General features: G+C 40.3%; 1 protein-coding gene across 1 annotated transcript in view; it reads left to right on the forward strand.

Moving 5' to 3' along the window:
* LRMDA (leucine rich melanocyte differentiation associated) overlaps positions 1-27381 on the forward strand; it is a 1238587-nt gene that overhangs the window by 1176192 nt on the left and 35014 nt on the right. Inside the window, exon 7 of the mRNA XM_088842049.1 lies at positions 17521-17603. Coding sequence (XP_088698175.1) covers positions 17521-17600 — 80 coding nt within the window. The 3' untranslated portion in view covers positions 17601-17603. The remainder of the gene's footprint in view (positions 1-17520; positions 17604-27381) is intronic.

Consider the following 27381-nt stretch of genomic DNA (forward strand, 5'->3'; position numbering starts at 1 on the left):
AAAAAGAGGGAAATGTAAAAAAATTATATCCCTGTGTTAACTATGTGAGCAATGCACAGCATAGCCAGTATGCTTAGATAAAAATAGACATTATATTTACTGGGACAGAAACAGCCTTTATAGAGAATTTTCTCCAGATGCTGAGAGGCTGAAGCCCAGAAGTTGACACGTTGCACAGGACAATTGCTACAACCCAGCAACTAGAACCTGACCTTTGGATTCTGCCACACTTGCAAGAGTTGATATGCCCTTTCTCATGCTTCCAAAGGATACTTGGGGAACCAGAGACCCCCCACTTCCCTGAGTGTCCTGAGCCACCTCTCATCTTTGAGCTCATCAAAATCGGGCTGCCAGCCTCAGGACTACAATGCACTACATCTCCACCATTCCTGACCTCCTTCAGTCAGGCCCTCTGTATTTGTGGAGGTAAATAGTTCAGCCTCAGAGCTTTATTTGAATTTCAGATCAATAAAGAAAAGTGAGCCAGTAAGAAGCACTGTATTAAGTACCATCCATATGAAGAGGTATACCCTCTACCACATTTCTGTTGAAATCCTGAGAAATGTGAAGAGGCTGGAGCAAAATGAAAACAGACTAAAAATTATGTCAGAGACCAAAATGCAGTAAGCAACTAAATCTTTGGCAGTTAATCAAGAATTGCTTGACTTTGAGTTCTGATGTGGCATAACGATGTCAACATATTCACACCAACACACACACCATGTGCACACTTGTGTGTGAGATACACACAAAAAGGACCCACACATACAATTCTCAACACGACACACAGAGCATGCATATAACAGTGTATTTACAAGTACCATGTGCCCATGTGTAACTTTCATGCACATAAAACACACAGGTGTGCATACGTACATACATGTGAATTGGTTCTTAGCTGGTTACTATAAAGATGTAACCCTTCCATCTGCCACCTTATCCATACATTTTTATTTTGATGAAAAAAATAGCAGTAGAAGGGAGAAAATCTCTCCATCAGAAAATTCAGAGGAAAAAAATTCCCAAGACATTGTCATGTATTTCTGGTTATTTTTGGTGGTTAAGAGAATTATTTGAAAACAAAGAAACCTTTCACAAAGCCTCTAAAATACAAAAGGTTTAATAACATTTACATCTGTGTATCAGCCATGTCTGTAATGCGAGTCATGAATAACACATAAACCAGAGCACCGAGAGAACAGAAGTGCTCACACATCATTTAAAATCCAACCCACCCCATCGTCAGTGGAATCAAATACACAGCAGGAGCAGTTCCAGTTGACACACACACAATATAGTCATTGAAAATGAAAACATATTAATTATGTTCCTAAGGTTAGGAGAGAACAGGCTGGATCCACTACCTGTTCAACTCTGTTGAAATTCTGTACTGAAAAGTACATCATGAGTTGCTTCCTTATTTTTCTTAAATTACAAAACGAGGGTTTGTGTGTATTTGTCTTGTTTTATTGTTTATTTGAAATCTGCACTTGGGGCTCTGTCCTGCCTCCTTGCTGTGCGAAAATGGTGAGGGAGTTAGCGTAAGAAGATAGATCCTTGTTGCACTGAGTAAGTTGCAAAGAAGGAATTCATTGTTGAGCAACAGTATTGTGAAACAATACCTGCATAACTCCAGGTGGTTCATATGGAAACCCGTGCTGCTGGAGAAGAGCTGTCTGTTACCAAAACCCAGAACACATCACATAGCCACACGTTTGAAGCACAGGGAAATCCTTTTGCTCCAATTTGGAGAATGCTCCGAAGCCAGCATTGGGAACTGTACCTTTCCGGATCCGTTTACCTGGCTCCTGTGAATTTCGAGGGATCTCCTAGACTCTCTTGTAAACTGTGAGATCCTCACATTCTGCCACATAGAAGCCGTTGGGGCCATGATGCAGAAGGACTTGTAGAGGGACGTGATTTTTGTTGGGTGTTCACCTTTGCTATTTGTTTATACTTATTCTCTCAGTGTTTACTTCCAAGAATCAAGAGAATATTCAAATAATGTAAATTTTAAATCAGTACTTTTGTTTGCTGGGTTTTTTTCGAAGTATAGTTAATTTACAACATTGTGTTAATTACTGCTGTACAGCAAAGTGATTCAGTTATACATATATATGCATTCTTTTTAATGTATTCCTATCTATTATGATTTATCACAGGCTATTGAATATAGTTCTCTGTGCTCTATAGTAGAACCTTGTTGTTTATCCAGCCTGTATTGTTTCCTGGCTTTTGCTCCCATGTTTGTTTAGCAAACCTTTCCTCCTCTGGTTGCTTTTTCACTTTCTATCTCTAGGCCACCTTCTGTCTGTACTAGACCATCTCTTGTGGGACCTGAACAGCTTAAGATGAGCTCTATAAATGTCAGGGAACCCCTTCCTCTTTTACTTTGTATCTCGTTTCAGAGTGAATTTTCAAGCATCTCACAGCCTTCGCTGCAGCAAAAGGTTAATAGTTCTCTCTTTTTTATGTACTATAAATGGTCAATTTCTAAGGACAGTGTTTCAGGGCGAGTTGAGTGTAATTGCTAAATAATATAGTCATTTTCATTTTAAATGAGTGATACTTTTATTCCCAGTGCTTCTACCTGCACGTGTGTATGTGCGTGTATACAAACAGGCATGGGTGAAACCTCCTCTGGGGGGAAGCCACAGCCATTCCATAGGAGTTTGCACATTTAAGCATGTGGATTTTAAATGTTGTGCCACATCCTGGGCCTCTTAGGCGCTGCAGATTATGTATAATAGATGACCTGCATTTACAGAGATGTGTGCTATACAGATGTAAATGTTATTATAGCTTTTATATTTTATGTTCTTGTTGAAAGATCATTTTGTCTTTGAATAATATGGCCGTTCAATTTTTTTTGGAGGGGAGGGGGTTATCTTTAAAAGGGGATATGAAATGGATATTGCACATCATATATTTCTTAAAAGTAATTTGGAATTTTAGGGTCTGGGATTGGGGCTGACTGATACACTGCCATGATGAGATATAACCCCTGGAAAATAACAGCACCAGCACATGCCTGCATCTGTCCAATCTCATAATTCACTTTCACATTGGATTATGGATGTCTGCGCTCAGTGAGTCTATCTTCCCTTTAGGTATTATTTCAGCCCTTTGAGATAATAAGGAAAGTTTAATTGCGTTGTTAATTGATTTTTTGCACAACATTATTACCTTGATTGATTGCAGAGTTGATGAAAATGTTAGACACAGGCAGCGTGGAGTATCAGCCCGGGAAGGAGTGGGAGCCTTGTGGAGAATAGATAACCTTGATGTTAAGAGCTATATCCTTCAGATATGTCTTCCCTTGACATATTGATGGCCCTTGAAAAGGGAAAAGCTGATTGTATGCAGAATGCAATCATTAAACCCACTTCAGCTCGCTGTTGATTAATTTGTTTTTTCCTGAAGGATCTAGTTATAGGGAAGGCCTCACTTGTACCAATAGAAGCCATTTTCTAGGCTCTAGCCTGTATACTTAACCCTCTGGGTGCAGAGGAATTATGAGGCTGGCGTGGCCGATACAGGAAGATGGTCTTAGGATGTGTATAAAGTGGACTTGACCCTCACAGACATCCTCACCCTCAGCAGCATGACTCTTCTCCCCACCATAGTGCTTATTTCCCCTGAATACCAATTCTTTCAAAATGCCAAGGTCAGGCAGCCTTTTATTGAGACCTGGGAGTAGGATGAAATGGAAGCTTTGGATGCCCAGGAAGGCTTACTAACCAGCATTCCAGTGGTTTCTGGAGAAGACATGGCACTTAAGAGTCGTGTTGCACATTAGATAAAACCTTACATAAATTTGCTCCAATGACTGGAGAATTTGGTTTCTTATTGGGGGGTGGGGTGGGGTGGGGTGTGTGTGTGTATGTAGGAAGGATTTGTATGTAGAAAGATACAAAGGGATTTTTGGAATCAGTTTGTTATATTTTCAGTTACTCCTCTCTCTGGCCTTATGTAAGTCTTACCAAGAAGTGTTTATTGAAAACTGTCATGGTAACTATAGTTCAGAGCCTAGTGGATGGTACCAAAAATCAGGTTGATTGATTGATCCATTGGACTCCTGCCCTGTTTCCCTCTCCCAAACTCACCCCACTTCATCCATGGCTGCCCAGTCCCGGACAGAGAGTGAGGCTTCGTGGGAAAGGAGTCAGCTTGGCCAGCTACAGGACAGAAGCCTGTAGGTGTGTAGTGATCCGAGAGAGCCCCCATCTTCCAAGAAGAATAGCAGAGTCCCCCTTCTGTCCCCACCCCTACTACTACACTTCTGGAGCATTCTGACTTCTTTTTCCATCTTCTTCCCTTTGTGGCTGTCCCAATATTCATTTAAAGCAAATTTTAATTGTATAGAATTGTTGGAGATCTACCAATAATTACATTATCTTCCTGGGGTCCTGAGCCCCCCAGGAGAGGTCACATGGGCTTCTGGGCAGAAGAGAGACAGCTCACGGGTCTCCCAGAGCCCCGGTGTAGCCTGTAGATGGAATTCACAGCATGGTCCAAAGCACAGTTACTCCCCGGTCTACCACATACCCCCTCCATTCAGAGCCTTTCTTCTGCTGAACTAATGACTAGCACTCAGGTAGTCTAATATCCACAGAGTCTGGGCCCTCAATTACTGTAATGGCTTATAATGAGATTTTGGCCAAGTAGCAGGTAGCAGGTTATTACTTCCTGCTCAGCGTGGGCAATGTCTACGCTGTTAATTTGTGTTGCCGAATGTGGCTCAGAGTTGGGCATCAAACTGTCAGAGCCAGATGTATTCTATTAGGTGGAAGGTTCACAGTAGCCCATGGGCAATTTTTTTTTCCCAATATGGAGGCATGTTAACTCACCACAGGGTGAATCCTGATAAACTCAAGCCAGCCAAATAAAAGGGGTAATATTCTAAACCATCAAAGTAGTATGTTCCAGAGACAGATAACACCTGGTACCACCCACTGTCAGCAATGTCTGTCTAATCCAGGCTGTTCCATTGATAGGCAAAAAGTATACCCCTCTTAATATTGAGAGACTCTGGTGCCTTCATTAAGATTTAATGAGCCTGACTCTAATGAAGACCCTTATAATATGCTCTTCTACTGTTTACTTTGTCTTTAATTTGGGCAAAAAAAATGTACACGAGGTTCATATTGCTCTTATAAACTGCTTCCTGCTATTAATTTTTACTTAAACTATAGTTTCTTTGGCATTAGCATATATATATATGCATATATGTGCTTCTTTTCAAAGCAAGTTAGAAGATGAAGAGTTGAAGATCAGGAAGTAATGAAAACCATTTTGACATTTTGCAGTGAGAATTGCTAGTGCCCAAGAATTATGCTGTGCTCTCTGCAATGACATACTTCTGGTTACTTTTTTGTACTGGAAACTTCTTTCTGTTAGATCATATATCAGCAGATTCCTTTTGTTTTCTTTTTGGAGAGAGCAATTCAGAGTGTCCTGGAATTAGGAAAGATTACGGTAATATCAGCACAGGAAAAGTTTGTTTGGATTCTAATGAAGGGCAGATGGAGGCTGAACTAACGGGCCCAAGAAGGAAGGTCTTTTCCTCAATTCTTGTAGTTTGAATTATGACAAACTCAGTTGTTATTGGGTCTGCTTAATTTTATTTGAGAGGTTCTTTTTTGCAGCTTGAAGAATGAAAAAAAAAAAAGCAACTTGTCTTTATTTTCAATGGCTCTCTTGAGAAATTTTAGCCTGAAGAACCAGACAGAACTGTGGATGCTTTCCCCTCTTTTGATGTGAGCTTTCTAATAGGAACAGACCTGAAACCCAAAAGCAAATTTCTGCTTGAGAGCGAAGCCAAAATTCCCATTCAAACTCTGCAGGGGGACCCCCGCTGCTCACATTTGTTCATATAAGATTCTGTCATTTTAGAGAAAAGCTAAAGACTTTCTGGGAAATTTTTTCTGCAAGTTTTTTTTTTTTCCTTATGCTTCATAAATTATGGTGTGTAGATTCAGTTCCAATCTACTTATCCAAAAAACTCTTCTTCTGTTAATGTAATCTGCACATCACTTAAATTTAAACTTTCGTGTTTTTCATTTTGTATTAAAGTGCTGGAGCAGTCTTCTATTATTATTATTTTAGGTAAGGCTTGTTTTCAGACTGTTGTTAGGAAGACAGTAAAACCTCCATTTGCTAAAACTCAATACACTAGATTTTTATCTCTGAATTTGAGTGGTCTTGATTCTACATGAAGAAAAGCTAATGTTAAAGGTTTTGCTTTTTCAAAGGGGAGGGGAGGGCCTTTTAGCTTGTCCTAGAACTTTGTTTCTCAAAGTGTGGTTCCCTAATCTGTAGCATCACCGCCACCTGGGAACTAGCAAAACTGCAAATTCTTGGCTCCAGCTCAGACCCACTAAACCAGAAACTTTGAGGTAGGGCTCAGCAATCTGTTTCAACAAGCCTTCCAGGTAACCTGGATTCCAGGGAAAGTTGGAGAATTGCTGTTCTGGGGACAAGCCATGCAGTTCCTCCACCTGCCAATGTCTAGGAGTGTGTATCAAACTCTACGGTTCAGAAGTATCCTGAGATCCTTTCACCCATTCCACAATAACTAGCCATCTGTTGAGTATCTCAGGAAGCAAGGATGGAAAACTGTCATCTCTGCCATTGGGGAGTTCCTGTACAAAAAGAGGTCTTAAGACCTTGAGAAATGTTCACTGAACAGTCTTCCTACCCTAGTGAAACCTCTGAACTGTATTATCCTCACTATAAATCCTCATGGGTGGTCACCATGAGGTACCTAGTAAAGACAGTGAATCACTGTGAAACATGCATAGTGTTCACATGTGAGAGAAAACTCAGAAAAGGTTTCTAGTGAAACATGAGTTAATAAGATAATTTAATTAATTAACTGGAACCCAACATTTCCCGAGTGGCAAGTCAATCCTTTGACTGTTATATTAGGAAAGACTGAGGGAAGAAAGCATGAGAGACATTTTATTTTTGCTTCACTGACAATGTGAGTGGACTCTCAGCTGACATGCAGAACCACACCTGCACTCCACTTTCCTCTAGTCCAGTAGATCCAATCTTCGTTTACTCCCTTTTTCTGGTGGAATCCACTCACTTATTTGAATTCTAAAAAATTATATTTTAAAATACCAGCTCTTTCAAAAATAATGATATGTCCAAAATCCCTGGAAACCCATGAATACCTCATTTCTCCTAAAGGGAGGTGGTCATTTGTTGCTCTAGGCATGAAGATAATCACTGGCCCGTGTGCCAGAGGCCAGTGATGGGGACTCCATGATGATCAAACAGAAGCAGGACTAAGTTTTATTTTTGAGTCATTTCTACCTCTTTTTACTATTTTTCATTAATTTTTGTTGGAGTGTAGTTGATTTACAATGTTGTGTTAGTTTCAGGTGAACAACAAAGTGATTCGGTTATGTGTATACATGTACCCACTATTTCCTTTTTCAGATTCTTTTCCCATATAGGTTATTACAGAATACTGAGTAGAGTTCCCAAGCTATACAATAGGTCCTTATTAGTTATCTAGTTTATACATAATGGTGTCTATATTAATCCCAATCTCCTAGATTTGTCTACCTCTCTTTTCTGATTAACCTGGGCAGATACTCTAAGAAGGAAGACAACCTTTGGGTGGAAGGTAGCCAGGATTTGCATGGATGGAGTACACATGCTTTTTGTATGTTTTATTGACCCAGTTTTTCTTTTTTATGTTTTTCACTTTTTTTTTTTTTTTTTGCTATCAAATGATGATTAGTAACTCCATGCCATTGAATGGCTTATTTCCTTGTAGACTTCCCTGATAAAAATAAACTTTTTCTAAGAAGTATGGGAGTCTGTCTCTGTTTATCTTTGCATGTTTCTTTACATTTATGCAGGTGATATGCAAATATCCCCAAACCCTGAGCCTAGAAGACTAATTAGAGCAGTTGATGGTAAAGAAAATTAGTCCCTGAAATCCAGACCAGAGGCATCCAAAAGGAGGCGTGAGCAGTGGGGGGGTGTCTGGTAACCCCATTCCCAAGAAGCGTTCAGCACAGATTGAGCAAACATGACGTATTGATCATTACAGAACCTATAATTGGTGACCAAAAGCCCAGTGTGACTTTAATGGCCCTCCCTGAATCCTTGCCATCAGTTATTTATTTATTTATTTATTTTTTCAGAAAGCAGCTGTTTTTCCTAAATTCATGCTGCCCTCTAGTGGCCACACTCCCAACCTCACGTAAAAAGTGTAAAAGATGAATGTGGAAATCATGGTAGGGACAGCAGAGGTGATAAAGGGGTGAAAAAAATTTTTTTTTTCATTTGCTCTCTCCTATCTGAAAGATTTCTGAGTTCTTGAGTCAGAAACTTAATAAGTAAAAACGAAGCCGTACCACGTGACCACTGTCCATTTTTACTGATAACCTGGCTGGTGGACTGTCCATCAGTGAGCAGTGCAGAGGGATCTTCATGAGTCTGAACTCATTTGCATCCCATCTTGGCGTGCACATGGAATGCAGCCCATCTCAGATCCATTAAACCCTACTTAGAATAGGGAGGCGGAGAAGGCAATGACAAGCCACTCCAGTACTCTTGCCTAGAAAATCGCATGGACAGAGGAGCCTGGTGGGCTGCAGTCCATGGGGTTGCTACTAGTCGGACACGACTGAGCAACTTCACTTTCACTTTTCACTTATTGGAGAAGGAAATGGCAACCCACTCCAGTGTTCTTGCCTGGAGAATCCCAGGGATGGCGGAGCCTGGTCGGCTGCCGTCTATGGGGTCACACAGAGTCGGACACGACTGAAGCGACTTAGCAGCAGCAGCAGCAGAATAGGGAGGTGGGGAGAGAGGAATACAGACCACACTGGCTTTAAAGATTCAAGTTTCCCTGGTGGAAAAGTAGGTATGAATCAGGTTGTGGATCTTTGACATTCTTCTATCCTAAGGGCAGTGTCCTATAATTCAGAGGGATTTGTACTGGAAAGATAGCATTGCTGGGACTTTGGAGGTTCAGCAGTGAGGGATCTGCATTTCCACTGCAGTGGGGCATGGGTTCGATCTCTGGTCGGGGAACTGAGATCCCGCAAGCAAGCAAGAAAGATAACATTGTAGTTGTATGGTGTCTGATCTGGTAGGGTGACCTTGGGGAAGCCCCTTAGAACCTCCTCTTGGTCCTTTACTAAAAATGAAGATCTTTAAATCCTGTCTCAGTGAGAATTCTTCAATACCTTTAAAGAAATACTTTCAAAGAAAAATTTCCTATTCTGTGTTCGAGCTTACTAGAAAGCACAGCAAAATAATCAAGTATCATAGGAGTGAATGAGTGAATCATTGTTTAGGAAGTCAGAGTGAAAACCATTTCTGGCTTCATTCTTAACTAGCACACACACAAAAAATATGTAACCTCAAAAGAAAACTCAAAATTTGGGTTGCTAAGAAGATTTAGTTCTTTTGTTAAGGTGTTAAAGGAATAAAAGAGCTGGGGGGAAAAAAAAAGAAGATTTAGCAATGGTGGATTATTGGTTATTTTTTGTTTTTGGTTTGGTTTGATTTGGTTTTTTGAAGAGGGGATGTTAAGGGAGCATGGAAATATTTACTGTGGCATTTGATCTCTGATATTTACATGTTCCTCTTTGATTGAAATATAGCATGTATTGAGGTAAGAGCCAATCGTATTACCAATGTTCAAACAAGGGAGTAAGGGAGCCCATACTCAGACCTGGGATTCTTTCCCGTCCATCTCTGCCTACTCACACGACCCCCAGTACAAAATAATTTAAAGAGCATTGACATCTGAGGAAAAGCATGTTGACTGTTTCCCTTCCAGGATTCACATCATGGAAACATCTGCTGCCAGATAACTTTTAAATCTGTCAGCTTCGCATTTCCTCAATACGGAGAGGACACTGAATGGTCTGGTCAGGTCTGGGAAGGGCTGCAGCATCTGCACCCGGATCACAGGGCCCGGGGGCTCACAGTGAGACTGCGGATCTGGTTACTAGGGATCCACTCAAAGGCGCACATATCTCTGAGACTTGACCCCGCTTTCATGTTTCCCACTAACAGGTTATTTGAGGGAGAAACTAGCCCTGCATCGTTTTTAATCCTCTCCTCCCTCCTTCTCTTCTAAAATGACAAGCCTCGTTTCAGCTGCCCTGGGAGCCCAAGTGCGTTTTCCACAGGCTCCGGCTCGTCACACGTCAACGTCTCTGCCTGCTCACGTGACTGCTCCTGCAGCCTCCTCAGGCTGGGGTGGGGTGGCGGGGAGGGCACTCGCTTCTCAGCCTTGCCTTCCTCTCACCTTCAGCAGTGATTTTGCCAAGATACTTTCCCTGCTGACTGGTTTCCTTCCCCAGCTTTTGTCTTCCTTACAAACACACGGGTGAGACTTGACAAGGCCCAGCATTTGTCTAAGGAGGCTGTATAATCTGTTCTCTCTCAGTAGAAAGTTTAACCTTCCTTCAGGCCTCACTGGAGGGGGCTGAACACTGTGGCCAAGTGTCCTTTTCTCAAAGGGATATGGTGCCCAGCATTTGTGTCAGCTTTCTCTCAGTGTACGGGTGTATCCAAACCTGTGATGAGGTGACCCCTACTGTGGTTTTCTGGATGGTATTTGGTAAAAAACAGTGTAATCACTTAATCCAGAATAAACTGATAGCAACTAAACCTGCACATAATGCAATTTATTATGGATGAAAAAGTGACCAAAGATTTATATCTTGTCGGCATATTGAAAACTGCACAAATTCATGGAAAGGAATTAGCCTTTGTAGCAATAATGAAAACAAAATAAAATTGAAGTGAACTAAAATGACACACAATAAAATGTGTTGTCTAAACTTCAGCAGAGGACTTAATTCTTCCTGTCACAATTTACATCTGCAAAATTTTACTCAAGGAAATGTAACCTTGGGAAAATCAATGACTTAAGGAGATTTAGAAGGTATAACCAGTAAAATTTGATATTTGCCAAAAGCTGGTGGAGGAATTTCACCTTAATGTAAAAAATTACATAGGAAAGAATTAATCCCCTTTGAAAATAATTTCAATAAAAGAAAAATGAAAATGTTAAAAATAGAATATGGTTTGACTTTGAATTTAAAAATTAAGAAATTAAACTGATGAAATGTAGTTTTCTCTGAATAATTAATATTTTCTGAAAGAAAAAGTACCAGTTTGTGTTATATTCATAAGCCTTCAGCCAGAGCACCCTGCGGGTCAAAATGGCAGAATTCAGAGGTCCACCATGGCAAAGTATCAGGGTCAGCAGAGCAGGGTAAGACTATCCCTCCTGGGGTTGTTTTTTATAATAAAGGAGAAGAGATTTACAAGGTGCACTCATTTGAGGGACTAGACAACCTCCCTTGAGCAGTGCTGTTTGAGGTGGTCACTTCAGTACTTAGCAAGGATGGCATGCCCACCAGTCCATGGAGAGGACAGCAGGAGCCCTTATACACCTTTTGGGGTTTAGCAAGTGCTGCATCACCATGGCACCCTATTCCAAGCCAAGTCGCAGATTATAAGCTGAGACTCTTGCCTGAAATCATGCTCAGCTAGTTTGGGAGGAAGTCTCACTTTGTCTTCTCTCCCTTTCCATTTTAAAATCTCTCTTCTTTGTGTTTTCTTTTAAAATATTTTCTTTGTTCTTAAGTAGCGTATGCTGAAGGAGACTGTTGTACTTGGAGCCTGCAGTTCTGCAAGCTCTGCTAAATCCTGTGTGATGTCCACAGTGGAGCTGATAGTCCATCACACAGGCTGACCTCAGAGTATTGCTCCAACCACTTCTTAAGACCATAAAGCATGGCTGTTTATTCCTTCTAGTTCCCGGTTTACTTAGGACCTGCACATAACAAAGGCCGAGGAATGCGCTTTCTGGGGAATGTCCTTTCCCCTGTTTGATGTTTACTGCTCTTAAGGCTGGATGATAATGTTCCTTCAGTCCACTGTGCTCTCTCCAACCAGACGTCCTGATTGCTTTGTTTTTGTGGGAGGAAAGTGTTGAGCATAAAAACAACATCAGTGTTGAGGAATTGAGGCTGTTGCCTTCTGTTACTTTGCAAATATTTAATCTGTGTATATTTTTAAAACATTTCAACTGCCTGTCATCTTAACGAAGGTTAAAGTATGAGTGTTTAACAACTGAAATTCCTCACTTTATGGATTCTGTTTAAATTGTGTACAGATAATTTGAATGGTATTAAATTTATCTATTCAAATATTTATTGAACACCTCCTTAGTACTAAGTACTGTTTGAAGCACTGGGTATTAGAAATTGAGGAGGAGGGATTATTGTAGAGATGACATGTTCACACTATGTATAATGTCACACAGAACCTTCCATAATGAACCAGAAAGACTCTCCAAATATTCTTTCCATCTCTGGGCCCACCCACGTCTTCACAATGTCATCATCACTCTTCAGAGGCCACAAAGAGTCTGGTTACCCATACAGATGGGAGAACAGGAGTTGAACGAGGAGTCCTCTGTCCCTTGCTTATTTTGTAGCACTAATTGAAAGGTGTTGGTGATCACAGACAGATTACAGTCTGTTTGTCATTACACAGTTACACTTACATACATTTGTGATAATAGCATTTAAAGTAATGACTACCAAAACTAACATGATTAGTGATAATAAAATCTAACTTTCTTCATGTTACAAAAATGAATTTATTGGTTCAGCCAGTATTCCATCATCAGATGAGTTTTTGTATCAGGAAAGGCTATTATTTTTTCACAGCTAAAATACAAATGGTAGACCATTTACTGTGATATTTAGTCTTCGGTTCTATTTGAACATAGAGTGAGGAGACTCGAGGTATGTCAAAGTTAGGGGGACATGAGCTAATTAGTGGTGAGCATGTCCCAGCTCTGGGTATGAAATGCAGCTTGCAAGAAAGTGAGTGGAAATTCTTTTCTTGGGTGTTTAGAGGTCCAGCAGAGCTCCCTTTTATGTATGATGGGAAAAAGGGCTGGATGGGTTTCAAGAGCTGACTTGGTCCAAATCAAATTTTGATTAACTAACCATTGGCTCTGTCTCCTACATCAGGCAGTATAGTACCTGGCATCCTTATCTTCATAAGGGAAACATTCAGAAATACTGAATCATCTATTTCACAAGCAAGGTGGAACTCTGGGATATCTGGCCCCTTGCCCTCATTTTACAAATGGGAGAACCAGCCCAGTGAGGGAACGTATGTGGGTATGTGTCCTCAGCTGTTAGGGCCAAACTGGATTTAAATACACTTCTTTCCCCACCTCCCCTTACTAAATAGATGGTAAGGCAAGGCCATATGGTATGTCAGGAAGTCCTGAGGTGTTGGCTGGCCTCTGCAAGGGTATCTGAAGACGTCCTTTCCAGGACACTTAGGGTTTTCCTCAGTCCTATCCGTACCATCGCCACACTGGTGCAGCCAAGAAAAGACGCTGAGTCCCAACCCCCAGGCAGCCCCAAGGTCATAACCTAACCTGCATAATTAGAACACCCATCTGAGTGTGGGGGCGGGGGACATTTTAAAGATAAAGAACCTCTTTAAACTAGATTTTTCCTGACATATCTTTTCCAGAACTAAAGTTTTAAGAGCTTACAGTGATGACAGAGCTGGCTACTTAAGAAAAATTAGACTGTCTCATTTGGTAGGTGAAGATTCCCATGGGGTCAGGGCACTGTCGTTTTTCAGGGCTCCCCAAAAGAAACCCCGCGCAGACAGCTACATGTCAGCCTGATTCGCGGCAAGCCTGCTTCACTTATATGGGCAAAGCCAGATATTTTAATTAAAAACACTAAATGCGCCATTAAATGTGTTGTTCCCCATCTAGTCCCAAGACATTTAGAGTTTGAAGAGATACAAACAAGTGAATGCATTGCAGATGTACACAGAAACCACCGCCTACCGAGTCACCACCAGCGGGTTCCCAAATTCCAACCTCGGAGTGCCTCCCATCAAAACGTTCTTTGCAAGCAAACTGTTTCCTCCGTAGTTTTCACAGTTTATGGCAGTTGCCATGATGGAGAAGGAAGGCCGGGGGAGAGCAAGAGAGAGGGAAACACACAGTCACCGTGTCCCTTCATTTATGAACAGATCCCATTAGGTTACAAATAACCTTAATGACAAATGAAGTCTTAGGGCTGGCTTCCCCACCCCCCATGTTAATGTTATTTACTTATTTATTTATTAAGCATGAAAGTCCTCTTTGGTGTCAGGGTTATCCATTCCCAACTGTGAGCTCAGGTCAGCGGCTCAATGGAGGCTACCACTTGGTCAATTTAAGCAGTCATCGGCGGTTCAAGTTCAGAAATCTCATCTGACTTTAACTGTCGCTAGCTGTACCACCTTTCTCCCCAGGGGAGAAGCAGCAGCTGGATTTCATTGTCGGGCTGCCAGACTGTCCCTGTGCCTTCCTGGAGGAGCCCGCAGACTGAGGGCCTTCCTTTCCGGATTTTATTCAAGGTGACAGCTCCTTGCACAATGGTGCTCTGACCACCTCGAGTAGCCAGGATATCAGGGGGTATGAGTGTGGTCCTCCTGCAGAGTCCAAATTTAGATTGACTGAGGTCATCCTCGGGCCTCATGACCCCAGTGCTCTAATGGAACAGGGCTGCTAGGAACTTGGCCATGGTAGCAAGTTTCGTAATGATGTTGGGGAGAAACGCTGTGCAGGAGCAGGCGAAGAAGACCCCAAGTGCTGGGGAGTGATGTCAGCTTTTGTTAGAGCGGCAGACAGTGTTAGAATATCCTTGGCATAATATGGCTCTGGTATCTCTGTCAGCATCTCTGTTTTCTGTCACCACACACAATCCTGGGCCTGTCTCAAGCCCTGACAGTGTCTTTTCAGATCAGGTTATGCCAGCCCGGAGACTGGCTCTGCTCCCCACCACACAGCTCCTTTGTTTGAAGTCAGCCCTCTTGTCATTATGCACTTGATGTCTATTTAAATCTGAGGGTGAGCGCAGTATCTGTTTTCCCGTCAAGAGATCATTGACAATATTAATACCTCATGTCCTTGCCTCATTTTCCAAGCTCTGACACTTTGCCACAGTCTCCTGCATTCATCAAACAGTCCTTTCTCACCGGGGTGTCTATAAACATTCTCACTTTCAGGCCCACAGGAACAGGACAGGCCTTAAAAAGGACTTTTATCAGTGCCGACCAGGACAGAAGGGCAGGGTTGTGCGTGCTTCAGAACACATCCCCTCCCTCCACATTACAGCCCACGTTCAGGAATATCCAGCCTGTTTCTAGAAGGGCACTTGCTATCCAGGTTGTCTATAGGCAAGGTCTGCAGTTGAAGTTTGCCATGGAGAGAGCGCAGAGAGAAGAAATTCAATCTCCAATGTGCTGGAGAGTTCCCTGCAGTAAATGCACCCGCTGGTGTTTTATGTGTGCGTGTATGTGTGCATGTGTGTGTGTGTGTGTGTCTGTATCTGCCTTTTGTTCTTTCACTCAAGAGAAAGACTATGTTCTTTATAACATCCGACAGCCCTATTCATTTCTTTTTTTTTTTAAATGATAAAAGTACATTTATTGACATGGAAAGAGGGCCACAATAATATATATATATGTAGAAGCACTCTTTATTTTGTTTTTGTTTTGTTTTGTTTTATTGGAGGCTAATTACTTTACAATATTATATTGGTTGGTTTTGCCATACATTGACATGAATCATTTCTTTTTAGAAAAATTCTTGCTGTCCTGGTGCTGTAGAGAGAAATTAACATCCCATAGCCTCATCCTCCCACATTGTTGAGGATTTCTTGGAATCAGTTATGTTTAAGGAAGCCCCTTGTGGATTTTGAAAGACTTTTGAGACACTCCCACCCAGGCCTGTAGGGGGTGCTATTCTGGGACTGCGGCCTCAAAAGCCACGCCCACAGACCTGTCCTGGCTCTGATGACCGTGTTAGCACAGTTCCAGGTGCTGTGTAATTCAGCACAGTAAAGGGAACAGCTCAGTGTCACCAGCCAGAAGAATAATTTAGGCCCCAAGAAGGGTTTCAGGGAGGTTTCATCCAACCTCAGTGTTTCCAGGCACCAGACCAATACTGGAAAGCAGAACTTCAGGACTGGGGGCCAAGGAGAAAGCATGGCCAAAGGTGAAGAGTGGTCCACAGTGAACTTTCTCGGGGGACCCTGGCAGGAAACAGAGGTGATGACAGCCAGCCCAAGGCCCATTCTGAGGCCATGAAATGATGTCATCCTCTCCCGACTGCAAACTTACAGGGATTCTGTGACCCCAGCAGTTATCCATGTTGTCCCAAGTCATCCAAACCAAGGAACATCTGCCTTGTCTTTAGAAGTTTCTAAGTCATTTTTAATCTATGTTGAAGAATACAGTCTACAGTTCTGTAGTGGAGAAATAACTCCTGTACAATGACCCAAGTATTTACCATGTAGGACTTCTGATGTAAAGAACCTGCATGATTTTCAAGTGCTGATTTATCCCAGATGAATAGTAGATGATGGTTGTTAGTTTCACACTATCAAAATAATGGGGAAAAAACATGTATATAGATAACTGTTTTTACAGACAGATTTGTGTTTCATGAATTTATGTGTTATGGACACTTTTTTTTTCTGGTTATGCACATTCAGAGACTCAAGTACTATTAATAATAAGACAACTCCATGAAGCTGAGTTTTAAGTTAGTTTTTCTAAAATTAGAAGGAAAGAAACCAAAGGTGGCAAAGATCAAATTGTAGTTATAAATATTTTTATGCAAAAAAACTGGTGTTTTCTTAATAATCCTGCAAAGCTTTCAAAATAACAATGGCAAGTGATTTCTTAAGGGTATTTAGGATAAATGGTGAGTTGATTGAAAGGTTTGACCTTATTCTAGGGGCATCATTTAAAGTCCTCTTATAATCTCTGTGAATGACAGAAAAGCTGTATATGGAGACACAAAATTATTTCAAATAAAACTGAAGATGAAAATCAAGTTCATTCCAACCTGAGAGTATAGTTCAGGACCCCTGTAAGAAGAAACCATTTACTGTCAGAGGCACCATTACTTTCCATGTGGCGTTTTGTGAACACCATCCTTCCTTAATCATCCATTATGTACTTGATATCTGCTGCGATTTGGAAGGTTCTGTCTGGATATTAACTAAATTGATTCATGATAAAGGATTTGAAATTCCACATTCTGGAAGGATTGTTTTATATCTTTTGTTTGGACTGAGCCCATCTTTTAATTCTTAATTTTCCGTTTTTAGAAAGTCTACTAAGGGAACTTGGAGAGAGAATGAGGGTTTTGCTTTTTTTTGAGAAGTAACTGGCCAAACCAAAAAATTCTTTAAAATGTGAATGACAAATCATTCAGGAAAAATATTCTTCCTAGGAGCCTGTGCTCTGGTGACATTTTATTTGAATGTCAACTCTGAGGACAAGGAAGTAGGGTCCTTCTCTTTGGAGTCTTAATCCATTTGCCACCACCCATGGGCTTTGTGATTATATTTCTGCCATGCAGCACCAATGTTTTCTTGCTGTAATACTTGTGCCACCAGTAATAATTGTGTATCTTTTAATTTGCAGGTGTCCTGGGGAAGTGTCGCTATGTTTACTATGGGAAAAACTCTGAGGGCAACAGGTTCATCCGTGATGACCAGCTCTGAAAGGCAAGTTCTCTATGCCTTAGCCAGTGACATGAGAGTTAGAAAAAAAAGAAGCAAAAATAAAGGAAAAGCTAAATGAAAAGACAATGGCCCACAACCCTTCTCTGTAGGAAAGCTATGACTTCAGCTTTTGGTACCTTCTGCTGACTTTGCCAGGCCTGTCAGATCATCCTTCTGCCTTAGACTGAGTGGTCACATAGAGATTGACATGATTGCCCTTAAGCAGGTCTCATCCACTAGGGTGACAGACAGTGGTGGCGAAGCACTAGGGCTGACAGGATGAACACCATGATAGATTGCCTGGCCCCTCCACTGCTCACAGGGGAGCAGAGGTCACACCTGGGGCCTCCCTGAGCATGCTCAGCGGTTGTCGTCAAGTGCGAGAGACTGTGTCTTTAGCTTGCCTATTGAGCAGAGATCCTTCTGATACCGTTGTGCTGTGGGTTGATTTTTAGTGACAGAGTCAGTTTAGTGGCAGCCTCCTTTCTGTTATTTCCCTTAAATCTTAATCTTTTTTATTCTGCATAGTCCCCTCTCACCCCATCCTCATCATCCTTCAGCATATTTATCACGGGCAATTCATTTCGGTTTGCAGTATTTTGGAGAACAGAAGAGGTGAGTTCTTAGCCATGTTGCAGTTTTATGATGAGCTTTGTGCTCTTACAATTTGTTGTTTGGAGTAAATTGCTGTCACTAAACCTTGACTTCGAAAGCATGGATTTTACCATGTTTTGTTCATTTCTAAATCCTCTTCTTGCCCTAAATACTAGGCAGTGTCAGGCAGCTTTCCCAACACTGGGTTCTGTCCAAGGGCTCTTATTTATTTATTTTTAACCACATACCCTCCCAGCTACATCTATGGCCATATGTGTGTTTGGAGCTGGCTTCCTCCTTTGGGTGCTATATAAAGGCAGTGAGGTGATAAAGATAGAGCAATAGGTCAGGAAGTCAAAAAGGAAAGTGGAGATTGCAGAAAACACTCACTAGATCAAACAGTTTTTAATAAAAGGCACAAACCCTTTGAATTTACTATATTTCTCAGAATCTCTCAGAAATAAAATCCAAGCTTGTGAGATTTTTTTGTATCACAGCTTGTGATGGTGTTTGTATAACTTTGTTTATATTCCAGCCCTAATGTTACAAGGAAAATGAGCATGATCATGATGGTTGGATGGCTGTAATTCCATTTAATATACTGGTACACCAGTAGAGGATGTTTGAGGCTATTTGCTCTTGACACAGTAGCCTTTATGTTTATTTTTATTTAGACCAAGTGTTCATTGTCAAGGGTCTCCCAGTATTCAGTTAGTTTAAGGACCACAAAACATAAATGAGACTCGTTCCTAGTTATGGATACCAAAAGACTAGAGAGCTGCTATGGTAAAAGTCTTTAAGGATTCAGAACCCTTGAGACACCCAAGAAGAGCCCACTTTCTCTGTTCTAGTCCATTTCCATGGCCTCTGGCCTACTGAGTCAACACAGTCTTTGAATGACTTGCACTGGGATTGGCAGGAGTCCCTCTTGTAGGTTACACACAACATTTAGTAATCAGTTATTGGGACAAATTTAGATCAAAATCCTTAAGACAATTAATAATTAGAGAATATTGAATGTTTGGCTTTATCTCTCAAATCCATTAATAACCAGAGTCAAGTATCTTTACTCTTTTTGATCTACGAAACAGCATTGGGATAATGCTTTAAATGAGCTGTATTCAGCCCCACCCTGGTCCTTTGTTTGAAAGCATCAGCACATGTTTTGTCCATGGTATATTACGGGCAGCCGGAGTCCTATGCAAGGGCAGCTAGACTAGTCCAATGTCACATCCAATCTTGTGGCACATATATCCTTGTCTTTATAAAAGGCTTTAACCCTGCCTCAAACAATAAAAAAGCACTTGTGAACTGACCACAGAATTTTTCCATCTTTATTTTTCTTACTTGTTTACTTTTCTTAATGTCAGAACCATTTGTATCATGCACAGGAATGTCTCCCTCAATGTGAGCTTTGGAGGCAAAAAATATTTTTGGAATGAGTTATTGACCACATTGTTTCCCTCTCTTTGGGTTGTTTATTTTCTTCCAAAATGGTGTAATAACTTTCATTGAGATTAGCCTTAATTATAATTTACGTAAAGGCCTTAAAACGGTATATTCATCTTAATGATAGAATTATAGTGAGTTCTGTTTCTCTTAAAGAGGGATAATGATAATGAATTAGTGTTGGGTTGTTTACAGTTCCACTGTTTGTTAAGGAAGATTTGCTGTGCTTGAGCGAGATTTTGGTCTGAATTGGCAGAGAGGGGAGCGATGCGGCATGCTTAGCTTAAATCCCTAGGAATTTCCCAAACCTTGTTTTCCAAAGTAGAGAATTAGAAGGTAATAAATTTAGTCCAAGCTCAGACATACTTCATACCCCCTTTCGCCGCTTGGTCTTTCTAATTTTGACCCTGGTGCACTGAGTTTCTTCTTTGGGATGTGGTGCCGGGCAGCTCTCTGTCCTTCCAGGGCACCCATCTGACTTGAGAGCCCCTGCAGTAAAGGCCATCCTGGAGTCCTCTGTCGCCTCAGCAAAGGCAGGGCGGACTGTCTCTTTCCTAAGTAATGTAATTTTATAGAACAGTTTGTTCCTTGGGGAATAATGTTTTTGATTGTGGGGAATCCTATTAAAAGTACAACTATTACAATCATTTGCTTTTACTTTTACCAGCCTTGCTCATAAACACTCCATCTGTTTGTTGCTTTAAATAGAGGAACATTATAAGAGATTATCACTTGATCAAGCTGCACGTCTGATGCTGTGCATTTTCACATATTCATGTGTACTGAGGAATACAAGAAAGCAAGCCGCAGATTCTGGATAAAAGGATTTTCATTTTTTGTTTGCTTGTTTTGTTTTGTTTGTGTGTGTGTGTGTGTTTTCCAGCAGGGATATATCTTGCACATTTCCAAGGGAAAATGTCTTTCTTGTTGCTTCTAAGAAGTCACCTGGCTGTCTTTCCTGTCTTTGTTAATATGCAGATCAAAAGCAATCCACAGGGCTCTTTACATCAAAACAATGAGTGTTCGGTAGTTGTTCCTATAAGAGCAGCCTAAGTCGGATGTGCACTGCTGTCTGATGCCAAGGGTGGACAGCACAGAGTCCACTGAGACCCCACCATGCTGTCCATTCAGCACAGCTGATCCAATGTGACATTCACCATCTGCTTTTCCTACTTCTCTTTCCAAGAAGAAGCCTTTGCTGCAGAAGGCTGTGAGTATGACTTGACTCTGGCCTCTATAACTTGTCTAAATACCATGCTGTAAACTACCATGACTAAGACCTAGGAAGGGGAGGAACACTGGAGGGGCCCAAGACATGTTGGTTACTTGTTTGTGTGATGGACCATCAGCCTTTGATGAAGCAGTGTGTTATTTCTAGTACATCAGCAAATGCTTAGGGGATCTGAAGAACATCCAAAGACAGTCACCTCTCTGAAATGATTATCTTGCTACAAATTTACCTGAAAATTTCCAGCAGTGGTAGTTCTCCTTTGGGTAATTATAATCCTGAATGTTAAGTTGCCACTTTGTGAGTGGGGTAGGCAGTGTTATTTGTACATATTAATGTGTTAGCATATGCTGTTTTTTTCCAGAGTATCATGGAGTGTGGCAGCCTAGGGCAAGGGAGTTTTCCTAAGAAAGAAGAGAAAATTCTAAGTTTGGAATATGTTGAGGGATGAGTGGCTAAAGTTAGAATGATGTAAGTGGTAATACATGGAATCATGCCAAAGGAGAGCTTGAAGTAGAGCCTGGTGCAGAATTAAAGTATGAACTCTTAGTGGATAAGGATATAGGGTGCTGAGGGAATAAAGTAAAGAAAGGGAAAAGACAGTTGATGCCAATTAGAAAATTTGCTGATGCTCAGCACTAAAGTGGTATTGAGCAGTTTTTTCTCATCAAAATGGAATCATCTTTGATCTGAGTCATTTATATATGTTGGATCAGTACCGTTCAGTTCAGTCGCTCAGTCATGTCCGACTCTTTGCGATCCCATGAACCAGAGCACACCAGGCCTCCCTGTCCATCACTAACTCCCAGAGTCTACCCAAACTCATGTCCATTGAGTCCGTGATGCCATCCAACCATCTCATCCTCTGTCGTCCCCTTCTCCTCCTGCCCTCAATCTTTCCCAGCATCAGGGTCTTTTCAAATGAGTCAGCTCTTCACATCAGGTAGCCAAAGTATTGCAGCTTCAACATCAGTCCTTCCAATGAACACCCAGGACTGATCTCCTTTAGGATGGACTGGTTGGATCTCGTTTCAGTTCAAGGAACTCTCAAGAGTCTTCTCCAACACCACAGTTCAAAAGCATCAATTCTTCAGTGCTCAGTTTTCTTTATAGTCCAGCTCTCACATCCATACATGACTACTGGAAAAATCGTTGGATACTATTCCCTTATTGGTTATATCATTTGTAAATATATTCTTCCAGTCAGTGTATTGTCCTTTCATTCTGTCAATGGTTTCCTCTGCTGTGCAAAAGCTTTTAAGTTTCATTAGGCCCTATTTGTTTATTTTTGCTTTTATTTCCTTTACTTTAGGAGACTGATTCAAAAAATATTTCTCTGATTTATGTCAATGTTCTGCCCAGGTTTTCCTCTAGGAGATTTATAGTATCTGGTCTTAGATTTTGAGTTTATTGTTGTGTATTGTATTAAAGATGTTCTAATATAATTCTTTTACATTCAGTTATCTAGTTTTCCCAGCACTATTTATTGAACAGACTGTCTTTTCTCCATTGTGTGTTCTTGCCTCCTTTGTTGTAAATTAGTTGACCATAAATGCATGGGTTTATTTCTGGGCTGTCTATTTTGTTCCTGATCTGTGTTTTTTTTTTATGCCAGTACCATACTATTTTGATTCCTGTAGCCTTGTATTATAGTCTGAAATCGGAAAGCATGATTCCTTCGCTCTGTTCTTCTTTTTCAAGATTGTTTTGGCTATTTGAGATGTTTTGTGTTTCGATACAAATTTTAAAATTGTCTGTTCTAATTTTGTAAAAAAAAATGCATTTGGGATTTTGATAGGGATTGCATTGAATATGTAAATTGCCTAGGTAATATGGTCATTTTAACAATATTAATTCTTCCAGTTCATAAACACAGCATATCTTTCCATCTGTTTGTGTCATCTTCAATTTCTTTCATCAGTGTCTTCATATTTTTCCATATATAGGTCTCTTACCTCTTTAGGTAGGTTTATTCATAGATATTTTATTCTTTAGATTCAACTGTAAATAGGGTTGTTTCCTTAATTTCTCTCTGATGATTAATTCTTAGTGTGTAGAAATGCAACAGATTTCTGTATATTAACTTTGTATCCTGCAACGTTACTGAATTCATTAATGAGCTCTAGTAGTTTTCTGGTGGTGGCATGTTTAGGGTTTTCTATCTGTAGTATGATGTCATCTATGAACAATCATAGTTTTACTTCCTCCTTTCCAACTTGGCTTCCTCTTCTTTCTTTTTAGTGCTTTGATTTTTAATATTTCTGCTACTTCCCTGGTGACTCAGATGGTAAAGTATCTTCCTGCAGTGCAGGAGACCCAGGTTCGATCCCTGGGTCAGGCAGATACCCTGGAGAAGAAAATGGCAACCCACTCCATTATTGTTGCCTGGAAAATTCCCTGACAGAGGAGCCTGGCATGGGGTTGCAGTCCATGGGGTTGCAAAGTGTCAGAAATGACAGCAGCTAACAGAACACAACAATACACTATTTAATTTAGTCTTTCATAAAAAAAAAAAAAAGTGTACTCTAACTTTTACCCTATATTTAAAGTTTCTCAGACTATCTATTATAGCATTATTGCTAGAAAAAAAATTTTCCTGGGCTTGCAATAACTTATTTAAAATGATAACATTTCTAAAATATTTTAGCTAATTAATTGGCTTATCAAAAAGAGTTGTCAAAAGTCATCCTAAATAGCCTTAAAACTGTGTGTTTGTGTGTGTGTGTGTGAGAGAGAGAGAGAAAGAGACTTTAGAATCTGTGTAGAGAACTCCTATACTGACACTGTAAATAGCTTTCTAACTTGCCTGTGAGCTCCACAATAAGTCAGCTTTTACTCACATTACAGTGCTACATAGAAAAATGTATCAGTATCATACCTAATTAATTAACATCTACTTTGTGCTTTCTTTTCTTATAAACCCATTGGTTACTTCTTATGACTCGCTTAGGCTGTGGTGTCACAGAATCATGATGTTTTTGGTTTTCCCCCATCTACAGCCTTTGAGACCTAATTTGAACATAGTGAGATCATTGTTTAAAGTATAACATAGAGCAGTTTTGTTTCAATTAGGTGATACCATATTTACTAAGTGAAAAATAGTACATGAGTTATTTCAGAAAGTTAATGTATAAAACTAAGTTTCATCCATAGACTAATCCATATTTACCTATTTACAAACTTTCATTCCCAGCTTCCATATTTGCCTATTTGCATATAAAGACAGTCTTCAAAAAAACTCCGTTACCTGCAGAGCCATAGTATATAATCCACTTTCTGTAGCCACATTAGCTTTCTCTATGTTGCTCAAACATGATAAATGTAGGAGCTTGCCTCCAAATGAAATACTCTCCTCTCCCTCCTTTAATACTTTACTTGATATACCCAACTGAGAATGATACATTGTCAAAGAATTACAATACACTGTAAAAGGTTTGCACTTAAATAGTCCATGCATTCCTTGAAGTTTAAAGAGGTTATGATGATGGTGGAGGTTACTATCATGAGAGTCAGTGTAGATACCTTCACAAATCAGGCTTAACTGCTGCCTAACAAATTAAATGTAACTGAATAAAAATTAGAATATTGACTCCAATTTATTAGCCAGGCCTATAGTTTTACACTACAAATATTTTATATGTCATATAGGATATTGACTTATCATATATTAGAATGGATTTTGCAACCCTGTTTCGGCAGTTTGGTCAGTGGACCAATTAGTGGGCAATATTATATTCCTGGATTCTTTGCTGTTTTATTCATACACATGTGCATAAGCACATATGCATATTATAAACATAAATGTTTTTCCTAGAATTATTTTATGATATAACATTTAATCAAGCACAACACCTATTTTATTAAAGTACAGTAGTCAAGAAACTAGGCACACATATGGAGGACATTTGTGAGTGAAAAGTGGACCTAATTATTTAATTTAAAAACCCTAACATTTGCATGTACTTATTTCCTCCCACCTCTGATTCCTCCCACTGATTTCTCTAGAAATATTTTCTAAGTTATTCTATAGTTCAGGTTGTCCTCTCTGGTTTTGAAACTGACTTTAAAACCTATGCTAATCCATATCCAGAAGGACACACTTGGGGATGCACTTGCTCCAAAGATGTTTATTGGGTACCTTCAATATCCTAGAAATTAGAAATATAAGAGTAATAAGAGGTTGGCTTACTTCTGGATAACTTTTATCTGGAGGAGACTGATATCAGTTCAGTTCAGTCATTCAGTCGTGTCCGACTCTTTGTGACTCCATGGACTGCAGCACACCAGGTTTCCCTGTCTATCACCAACTCCTGGAGACTGATATATATGTAAATAATCACTATATGCTACGATGGGCACAAAGATTGCAGCAAAGAACTACATGAATTAAGGCCCAGAAATGACAGTGAGAAATTAATTCCAAATGTAACCATATTCCAATCATGTCTACAGTTAATATCTTGATCCTAGCTGCTGTCATTTCTTACCTGGATCATTCATCCCGACTCCACTGCTCACCAGTCTCCTAATTCTACTCTTGCCTTTCTACAGTCTATTCTTAACAAAAAGTCAGTGCAATCCTTTACAAAGTGCTAAATCATAATCTGTGTCTCCCTTACCCATTGTTTCCCATATCATTTAGAGTAAGAGCCACAGTCCTTACCAGACCCTATATGGCCTTGTATGATCTGTTCTAGAGAAATCAATGTCCCAATAGCTATGCTGCTGCTGCTGCTAAGTCACTTCAGTCATGTCCGACTCTGTGTGACCCCATAGACGGAAGCCCACCAGGCTCCCCCTTCCCTGGGATTCTCCAGGCAAGAACACCAGAGTGGGCTGCCATTTCCTTCTCCAATGTGTGAAAGTGAAAAGCGGAAGTGAAGTCACTCAGTCGTGTCCGACCCTTAGCGACCCCACGGACTGCAGCCTACCAGGCTCCTCCGTCCATGGGATTTTCCAGGCAAGAGTACTGGAGTGGCTTGCCATTGCCTTCTCCACCCAATAGCTATGAGAGTGAAGCAAAAATAAATGCAAACATCATCCCCTATCACTCTCCATGCATTCTCCTTACTCCAACCACCCTGGCCAGTACTGGACTTTGTACTTGCCATTCAGGTCTTTGCTCAAATGTCACCTCCTTAGAAAGGCCTTCTGAGACCACTCGATCTGAAGTAGCATTCCTGCCCCGCCCCCATCTCACTCCACTTACCCTGCTTAGTTTTCCTCTGCTCCACTTGTCACCACTTGACATATTATATATTTATGGAAGCGGGTATTTTTCGTCCAAACAAAGGGAAGGACTTGTTTTGTTCAGGGCCAAAAGATACCTCGCGTGTGCAAACACTCAATGCATAATTGTTTTTTGAATGAATGAAAGAACGGTTCCAATTCACAGAAGTCTGTTAGGCTGTGTTTACAGACATATTGTTGCATATTAAACAGGATGAGTCTCTTTCATCAAAGAGATTTTCACTTGAAAAATCCACCCTCCCCCTTTCTTTATCCTGGATGAAGCAAACAAACTACTTCATTCTGTTTTAGAACAATGTAGAATGTAGAAACATGAAAAATGGGCAGAGGAAATGGGTTAAGAAGCAAACAGGAAAGGAAGGTTAATGTGAAGAAGCAGAATGGCAAGATGATGTGCAACTTGACCTTGGATGGATTTGAGAAGGTTTGTGTTATAGGGACTTCTCTAGTTACACCTCAAGCAACCAGCAGGCTGTATGAATTTGGTTGTGGACACACCTGGCTGTCTATATCAGAGACTGTATGCCTAGAGATAGAAGGCCTTATCATTCATTCAGTTAAAATTTTCAAACAGAATCTAATCTTTATTCTCAGTGTATAATTCTTATTTTTTTGTTATTCAGTCCCTAAGTCATGTCCGACTCTTTGCAACCCCATGGACTGCAGCATGCCAGGCATCCCTTGTCCTTCACTCTCTCCCAGAGTTTGTTCAAACTCATGTCCATTGATTCAGTTCTATATACTCACATATGTATGTATACATGTGTGTGTATATATATATATATGTGCTTAAATATATATATGTGTGTGTGTATATATGTTATTTATACTTATATAATTCTTACATATTATATATATGTATATTCTTAGTATATGAAATGAGATTTAAAGAGAAATTCAAAGGGAGAGTAATATTATTTATGAAACGAACTCTTGTCAGACATAATTTATCCCCATGAATAGAGCTAATTTAATTTAACTTTGTAGCATAGCATCACAGTCTTCTCAAAACTTCAGATAGGTGACTGTAAATTAATGAGGTATTTTTCCTATCTGGAATGAAGTTCAGAATTTTATGAATCTAATTAGGTAATGATAATTATCACTTATGAAAATACTGTAAAAACATTTTATAGCTATCAATTAATTTAATCATGCAACAACTCCATCAGGTCAGTGTTCTTATCCCCACTTTAAAAATAAGGAAAATAAGGCCCTGAAAGGCTCAGTCATGAGGACTGGGTCACATATAAGTGAAAG

Source organism: Moschus berezovskii, chromosome 12, assembly GCF_049115385.1.
Source record: "Moschus berezovskii isolate FMDL1 chromosome 12, NW_MosBer_1.0, whole genome shotgun sequence".
NCBI lineage: Eukaryota > Metazoa > Chordata > Mammalia > Artiodactyla > Moschidae > Moschus > Moschus berezovskii.